The 8,593-nt window shown below is 58.1% G+C and overlaps 2 protein-coding genes across 2 annotated transcripts in view; both read left to right on the forward strand.

Annotated features, from left to right (window-relative positions):
- SP6 (Sp6 transcription factor) overlaps positions 1-1,244 on the forward strand; it is a 2,354-nt gene extending 1,110 nt beyond the window's left edge. The window contains exon 3 of the mRNA XM_015570783.1: positions 3-1,244. Coding sequence (XP_015426269.1) covers positions 3-352 — 350 coding nt within the window. The 3' untranslated portion in view covers positions 353-1,244. The remainder of the gene's footprint in view (positions 1-2) is intronic.
- Positions 1,245-7,182: 5,938 nt separating this feature from the next.
- SCRN2 (secernin 2) overlaps positions 7,183-8,593 on the forward strand; it is a 3,164-nt gene continuing 1,753 nt past the window's right edge. The window contains exons 1-2 of the mRNA XM_015570784.1: positions 7,183-7,356; positions 7,865-8,047. Coding sequence (XP_015426270.1) covers positions 7,183-7,356; positions 7,865-8,047 — 357 coding nt within the window. The remainder of the gene's footprint in view (positions 7,357-7,864; positions 8,048-8,593) is intronic.

Genomic DNA, 8,593 nt, shown 5'->3' on the forward strand with positions numbered 1-8,593 from the left:
GCTGTTCTGCGGCAAGCGCTTCACGCGCTCCGACGAGCTGCAGCGCCACCTCCAGACCCACACGGGCACCAAGAAGTTCCCCTGCGCCGTCTGCAGCCGCGTCTTCATGCGCAGCGACCACCTGGCCAAGCACATGAAAACCCACGAGGGCGCCAAGGAGGAGGCGGCGGGGGCGGCCGCGGGCGAGGGCAAGGCTGGCGGCGCGGCGGCCTCCGGCCGCCTCCCCGCGGGTCCCCCCGGGCATCAGAAGAGAGCCCCTGGCCTGGTGTCCCGGGGGCGGTTTGAGCGAGGAGCAGGTGGTTATTTATTGCGAGGGGTGAAGGCGGTGTGGGGTCGGGAGAGGGGACGCTAGGGGTGTTGTAGTCGCTGTGGCTGGACAGGACGCGTTTGCTGTTTGGCTGGCCGGGTGTGTGTGTGTGGGGAGCTGCGTAGGCCCCTCTGTTCTCGGTTTCCTCACGTCCCCCAGCTGGAGGGGTGCGGTGGGGTGTCCCCACCGCGGCTGCAGGGCGGGGGGGACCCGCCGGAGAAGACGGGCATCCCGGGAACATAGAGGAGTGGGGCCGCCCCTGCGCTGGGGGGACCTGTCTGGACGCGTCCTTAGCGCCTGGGAACCAGGACATAAAAGCGCCTCCGGATCCGCCCTGTGGCCTGGCCCCTTTCATCCCCTCCTGGGTCTCTCCCTAGGGTTTCCGGAGGGAGAGCTGAGATGGGGTAGGGGAGGCTGGGGGTCCCCTTCAGGGCGGGGTCTCCATCAGGCGAGGAGGCTGTTGCTGTAAAAATAACTCCTTTGAGGCGCCTCCTCGTTAACCCTCCCAGATGGAGCCATGAAGGAAGGGGGCAGAGGGCCAGCATCCGGGACAGCTTCCCAGCCCTCACTGCGGGGTGGAGCAGAGAGCCCGATAGAGGTGGGTCGTGGGCACGGAGGTCCCCTTCTAAGGCGAGAGGAAGCAGTTGAATGGGAGAATGGAGGAAACAAGCCCCTTCTGCTCCAAGCTCGGATTCGGCCCTTACTCTGGGTCTTGATGAAAAGTAAAGTTCGGTAGTCCACATTCCCCATCCGTTCCCCCCGCCCCACCCCATGTGAGCTTTCCAGGCAGCCAGAAGCCCCCCCCCTCTAGAATTAATGTAGTTCCTCATCCTAGGTTCCCCATCAGCCGCCTTCCCCCCTGGGGATGGAAGGGACAGGGTTACCGGGCTTGTTGGGGTTCGGTGGGGGTGCCATAGCAGAGGGACCTCCAGCAGTTCCCACCGGAGTGAAGGGCTCTGTCTGCCCAGCCACCTCCTGCCTGCCCTCCCCTTTCCCTGCCCCGGGAGCCGGGCCCTCCTGTAGGTGTGACGGAGGCTCCCACTCCTGTCCCTGGGAAGGAGCGGCTCTCCCACTGGAAGGGGCTGCCTTCTGTGATGTCTAGGAAGCTGTCCCTTTCCTTCTTTAGATGCTAGAAATACCTTCTGGTTGTGATCCCCGAGTGGGAAGAAGGGAGGGAGGAGTCCAGCAGAGGCAAAGGGGAGGGAGCCGATGAGGGAAGAGTGGAGCGAGAGGCCTTTCCCAGGCTTGATATGGAGGCTGTAAGGTTCTCCCCCTTCCCCCCCACCTCCCCTCTTTCCATCCAGAGCCTTTTTGGAGGATTAGTTGTGTATTGATTTTTAAGTTATAAGCAAAGGGTATTTTATTTAATATTAGGGCATGTGTTTGTGCATGTTGTGTGTATGTGTGTGTGTGTGTGTGTATGTGTGTGTGTGTTTCTCTACTGAGCCTGTGGTCTCCAGCCAAGGGAGACCCTACCTTGTTCACCCCGTCCAAGGTCCTGGGCGTTAGGCCTACCGTGTCTCTTCCTCCCTTGGGGATGCTGGAGCCCAGTCCAAGGAGCTCAAAGGGAAATGGGGCTGGGATCTGGGTGGGAATCTGTGTGCGTGTAGAAGGGAGTCCATACAAGGGATAGGGCGACTCTCCCAGCGGGACTCATGGGCCCGGGGTAGTTTAAGAAATAATGTTCTTTCTTCCTGTTCCCTCTGATCCCGACCTCCTGCTGACCCCGCCAGAGGTCCCTTTCCTTGCCGAGAGGGCTGGGGGCAGGAGAGAGTTGGCGGTGACTGCAGGTTGCCTGGCCAGGAGAGAGGGGGAGAAAGGGAGGGCACCGTGGGTGTGAGATGCCTTTCTCCTCCACCCATCGAAACCAGCCGCCACCTCCCTGTGCTGCCAGGACAGCTTTCCCCAGTGACCATTCTAAGGGGAACTCCCGAATGAGTGGTGGTGGTGGTGGTGGGGGCATGGCTGTTCCCTTGTGGAGGCCCCCAGCTCTACGGTGTCCCTCCGGTGAGGGCTTTGGTTAGGTTTTCTGTCTGTCCCCTTCTAGGCAGCCCCCTAGAGGAGAAATGTAGGATTTTTTTTCTTTAACTGCTGTGAACCCACTTTGTTGGGGGGGAGGGAGAAGAGGAAGAAATAGCCTGTGTTTTTTATGCTGTAATAAAGTCATCAACCACATCATTGCTTCATTCGTCTTCTCGCCCGTCTGTCGGTCGGTCGGTTTCCTCTTTGACTCTGTGTCCCTCAGCCGTGAGGACCAGGCTGCTGCAGGGTGGGGTGGACACTGCCCTTTGATCTCGCAGCCCTGGGCAGCCTCACCTCTCCCCCTGTGTTTGGGGCAGAGCTGGGCCGATGGAAAGGTACTGTCCTGCCCTGGGGGTGGCTAGTTCAGAAGGAGGGAGGAGCTCCCTCTGGGTTGATAGCTCTGCAACTGTCCCTCCCTGGTGGAACCTGTGCAGATGAGGAAGTTCTAGATGTTTCCTTCCTCCTCCACACACAAGCCCCCTCTTTCCCCTCCCCTGCCAAGAACGCTGCTGGTTCCCTGCCTTCCCAGAGACCGCCAGCCTCTTGGCACCCTCACCCCACATGGGGGTGTGTGTGTCAGTCGGTCCTTCTGGCTGTGAGGGAGGTGGGGGTGACTGACAGCGATTTCTTCACTCAGGATGATCCCTATCAGGAAAAAGGCGATGAAAGGCAGCCAAGATATCTGATGGGCTCCCGGCCAGCTGGAAGGTATGAGGGAAAGGCTCCTGCTGCAACTCCCAGATAGGGACCTGCCAGTTACACAACCACGCTGTGCGCGATGCGCCCTCGCCGGACCCACGGGGCGCCTTTGGATATGCAGAACTGCCCATCTGTGCACACTTTCCCAGGCTGCCCCATGCCTGGCATGTCCTGGGTGCCTAATGAATGTCAAAGGAGTATAAAACCTCAACTCCAGAGCCCCAAAGCCAGGAAGGTGGATGAAGGATCAGTTTTGGGCTCCAAGGGGGCAGATAGATGATTGTGGGTTTTTTTAAAATATATATATTTTTTATTGTTTTCAGAGAAGAAGGGAGAGGGAGGGAGAGAGAACGAACCATCAATGTATTTGAGAACGAATCACTGATCGGCTGCCTCCTGCACACCCCACACTGAGGATCCAGCCCTCAATCCGGGCATGTGCCCTGACTGGGGATTGAATTGTGACCTCCTAGTTCATAGGTTGATACTCAACCACTGAGCCACGCCGGCTGGGCTGGGCAGATTATTGTGTTTTATTTCACCTTCCCATTCTCTTTTTTTGGCCAAAATTATTCTTTTTGATCTAGTGGGATTTCTATTTCCCCCGCTCTAACCCTAATCCAGTTTTTCAGAACTAAATCTGGTACCCAGGTTGGCCCATCCTATCACAGGTTTGGGTCTGGGTTCACAAAATCCACCTTGTGTTGGGGCACCAGAATGATTTGGCGGTCAGACAGGAAACCACACTAGTGTTTGGGGGGGTGGGGGGGCAAAAGTTTGTTCCCATCTGCTGCTGCGTTAGATGTCTGGGAGGACGAGAAACAGGTGTGTTTTCCTGTCACCTCATGCCCACCCCACTCCTTGGGGTGTTCTTTTGTCCTCCTGGTTCTGGGGGAGTTAGACCCCAGGAACCTGGTGAGTCCTCTCCTGTCCCCCCAGCGCTGTCCCCGGGGACAGGAGGGCAGCTCTGGGGCCGGCTGGGCCTGTCTGGGCAGGGCTGGCTGCCCCTCCTCCCCGTGCAGCTCCTCCCGCTGACCTGCATTCTTAGCGGGGGCCTTTGGTGGGGCTCTGACGCTCCCTCGGCTCGTTTGCCTTGACAGCAATGCTGCCTGGCTGGCCTGGCCCCCTTGATGGAGCCCAAGGCTGGCCACCTCTGACCCCTCAGGTCAGGGGCCCCTGGCAGGGCGATCCCGGAGGAGCTGGGAGGGAGGGAAATTAGAACATCTGGACTGACCCTCTGGGCGACTTCTCTGAGCCGCCATCTCCTCTCCTAGGACGTGGGAGTGGAATTCCGAGGTGGGTGAGTGAAATCTGGAATGGAAAGTGACAGCAGCAGGCGGCCTGGGAACTGCCGCCTGGGGCTGTGCGGCCCCGGCTCCGCCTCTCCGCCCGCCTGTGCCTGCCCCCTCGCGGGGAGCTGGGGAAGTGCAGGCGGTGAACCAGCTTTCCGGCTGGCCGCGTGGGCGCTTCTGTTAGCCCACAGCCTTGAAGTCTGTTTCTGGAATGCCACGCAATGGCAACCTTACCACCCCTCCCTGACGCTGCACCCGAAGCAGCCTTCACCTCCACGTCAGCCCAGGAAACCTGGCTGCTCGGCGTCCTGTCCTCGCAGTGCAGGTGTGGAAAGAATCTCAGGAACCAAACAGTCCTGCTGTTCCCAATCAGTAGACTATTAGGATCACCCGTGGACTTTTTCAAGCTACCGCGATTTCCTCCCCCAAACCCCACCCAGGTATGCTCCTTGGGGCTGTATTAGAGCAGCACTTCTCACTTCATACCTGAGGTCTGGTGAACATGCAGCTTCTGATTCAGTAGGTCTGAGGTGGGGCCCAAGACTCGGCAATTTTCACAAGCTGTCAGATGATGCTGGTGCTGGCAGTGTGCCGACACTTTGATAGCAGAGAATTAAAGTGTCGTGTTGTGCAGTGGGAGATGTGTGGCGGAAAAATAGCCACCCTGGCTGGGTAGCTCAGTTGGTTGGAGTGTCGTCCTGATACACCAAGGTTGCAGGTTCGATCCCCAGTTAGGACACAAACAAAAGTCAACGAATGAATGTATAAGTGGAACAACAAATCGATGGTTCTCTCTCCCCCTTCCTCTCTCTAATATCCATAAATAAGTAAAAATGAAAAAATTAACCCTCCCTCTCCCCACCTGTGGTTGGGAACCACGGAGGCCCTTGCAGGGTAAGAGACCTGCTCAAAGAGACCCCACAAAAGCAAGATCAGATGCCAGTCTGCAGAGTTCCAGGTGATGCACCTCCCCACTCCAGCCCAGTCTAGGCCACTCTTCTCTTCAAGCGGCAGTCCCCTTCCTGACAGTGAAGCTCATCTTCCTGGAGACACAGGCATCTTCCTGGGATACCTGAGGGCATTTAGGAAACATCTCAGGTTTCAGGCCCCCCACAGCCTGATCTGCCAGGTCTCCTCCAGCCATCACCAAGCACGCCTGCCTCCAGCCTGCCTTTGGGCAGCCTCTGCCTTCATCCCCGCTCTAGGAGTGACCACCGATGGAGCAGCAGCCCTGATTGCGTGGCTGGTGGATGTGGGAGAAATAGACCATCTGTAGAGTCTCCCCCATCCCTGAAGGACTTCACAGAGCAAAACGGCATGAGGTGCATTCGCTTAAATGCTGGATATGATGGAGATCGCTTACAGAGGAAAATGACCCAGCAAGCAGAACACTCGAGACTTCTCCTGTTTCAGCTTCACTATGTGTAAAGACACCATGTCTTTGGAGTAGAAATTTCCAAATTTTCTTTCAAAGCACTTGGGGGTGGGAGTGGGGGGGGGGGCACAGAATCAGCCTTTGGGGGGTTGGGTGGGTTTTATGTATAGGTGCCCTTCAAAAAGGCATTAACTTACGTGTTCCCTACATCTCCTGGCTGAGCCATTCTTAAAAACAAACAAACAAACAAAAAAAACCCTTTCGCTCTGCCGGCGTGTCTCAGTGGTTAAGCCTCGACCTGTGAACCAGGAGGTCATGGTTTGATTCCCGGTTTGATTCTCAGGCCACATGCCCTCAGGAGGCAACCGATCAATGATTCTTTCTCATCCTTGATGTTTCTATCTCTCTCTCCCTCTCCCTTCCTCTCTGAAATCAATAAAAAAAGTTTAAAACATAAAAAAATACTTTTTCCTTCTTTAAAAAAAAAATTTTTTTTTTCAGAGAAAGGAAGGGAGATCAGCTGGCTCCTGCATGTCCCCCACCAGCGATGGAGCCCAGAACCTGGGCATGTGCCCTGACCGGAAATTGATCCAGTGACTTCTCGGTGCATGGGACAAAGCTCAACCAACTGAGCCACATCAGCCAGGGACTGACCATTCTTATAGATCTTACTGGGGAGGTGGGGAGGCGGGGGGCACCAGCCTGGGATCGTGCCTTCGGAATTCAAACCAGGGCATAAGTTCTTTAATTTCAGATGCCCCAGCAGTCCCAGCTTTCTAATAAACCCGCCCGGCTTTTCTTTCCTCTCTTTTCACCTGGCTCCTTTCCGCTCCCAGCTCCTGCTCCCCACGGTGACCCTATTGGAGCTGCGGGCTGGTTCTCAGCCTTTTCCTGCTTGAAAGCTGCGCGCGGGGCAGGGCAGGCAGCCAAGCCAGGCTAGGGAGGCTGCTCTTCCCCAAGAAGCGGTGCTAGCGCGCACCCTGGTGGAAGACCGAGGAACTGCAGGCGCTCGGTTCCAGCTCCGCCCCGGGGGGCAAGGCCTTCCAGGTCACCTGGGAACCTCGGTCCAACGGGCAGACCTGCCCCTAAATGGAGGCACTGGCTCCCGGAACTGAGCTGAGGATCTAGCAGGGAGAGAGGGTGAGGAGCACACATCACTGGGAAGCCAGAAGGGGGGGACGGAAGAGGGCTGTGGGACCCTTGGAGAGGCGCAGGGCAACAAGGGAGATGGGCCAGGACTCTCAGAAGGGCAGGGCCCGAGGAGCGCGCTGGCCTGCCGATTCCTGAGCCTGGAGCTGGGGAGAGAGTGGGTGCCCCCGGGTCACATTGCACATGGACTGTGCGCGGGGTGCGGGGTGTCCAGAACCCGCCTGCACTGCCTTCCCTGCGTGTCTGTTTTCACGTGTGGGGAGAGGGGCTCCCTAGCACTGATTCCAGGCTGGGATAGTGGAGACACGAGGGGCACACTCGTCTCCCTCTCTCCCCAGATGGCATCGTGGAGCCCTGACGCCCCATGTTCCTGTGACTGCTTTGTCTCGGTGCCCCCGGCCTCGGCCATCCCAGCTGTCATCTTTGCCAAGAACTCAGACCGACCCCGGGATGAGGTGCAGGAGGTGGTGTTTGTCCCGGCGGGCACTCATGCCCCTGGCAGCCGGCTCCAGGTGGGTTAGGCCTCTGGGGTGCCGGGGGGTGGCGGAGGCAGGCCTTCTTCTGAGTCAAGACCTTCCTCCTCTCTGCTCCCCACGCCTGGGAGGCCTCCAGCCTGGACTTAGCCTATTAGTTAACCTCTGTCGTCCTCAATTTCCTCCTCTGTAAAATGGGAATAATAAGGCCTTCGGCTAAGGCAGTGGTTCTCAACCTTCCTAATGCCGCGACCCTTTAATACAGTTCCTCATGTGGTGGTGACCCCCAACCACAAAATTATTCTCGTTGCTACTTCATCACTGTAATATTGCTACTGTTATGAATCGTCATGTAAATATCTGATATGCAGGATGGTCTTAGGCGACCCCTGTGAAAGGGTCGTTCGACTGCCAAAGGGGTCGCGACCCACAGGTTGAGAACCGCTGCTCTAAGGGCTGTGGAAGGTGACTGCCACTTGGTAGGAACCTTCCCCTTTCTGATCGGACTCTCCCTCTCTCCGCCCCCCCTCCCCCCCCCCGCCTGCAGTGCACCTACATCGAGGTGGAGCAGGTGGCGAAGACCCACGCTGTGATCCTCAGCCGCCCTTCCTGGCTGTGGGGGGCGGAGATGGGCGCCAACGAGCATGGCGTCTGCATTGGCAACGAGGCCGTGTGGACCAAGGAGCCAGTTGGGGAGGGGGAGGCCCTGCTGGGCATGGATCTCCTCAGGTGAGGCCCCCGCCCTTCCTCGTCCCCTCAACACACCAGAAGTCTGGGGACCGAGGACTGCCCCGGCCTTCCTCCCCTCCTCCGAGCCTGGTCCACAAAGGGCCCCTTCCTTTCTGCGTCACCACCAGGCCACCGCCCTGCCCCTCCCTCCCCTGGCCCCATCTCCACATCTGGTTGGAGGCTCTCCCAGGTGGCCGCCTCTGGGCCTCCCCTGGCCCAGAATCAATAGAGGCTTAATGTCTTTCTAATGAAATCTCATCCCGATTTATTAACCCAATGAAAGGGGAGCAGCTCTGATTGAAGAGGAGGTGGGCTCAGGGCACTTCTCTGAGACTGTGTGTTGGGCCTGTGTGTGGGGTGTCAGAGACAGCCTGACAACCACTGGCATCGCTGCAGTGTTGGCAGGTTTTCTAGGGGACTCGGGCCTGACACCAAACCTCCCTGGGCCTCTTTTGTCCCCTGGAGCTCCCGCCACCAGCCAAGGTGCCCCATCACCCTCCTGTCCCCTGGAGCTTCCGCCACCTTTCACCCTCCTGCCCCCCCCCCC

The sequence above is a fragment of the Myotis davidii genome, unplaced genomic scaffold, assembly GCF_000327345.1.
Source record: "Myotis davidii unplaced genomic scaffold, ASM32734v1 scaffold327, whole genome shotgun sequence".
Taxonomy (NCBI): domain Eukaryota; kingdom Metazoa; phylum Chordata; class Mammalia; order Chiroptera; family Vespertilionidae; genus Myotis; species Myotis davidii.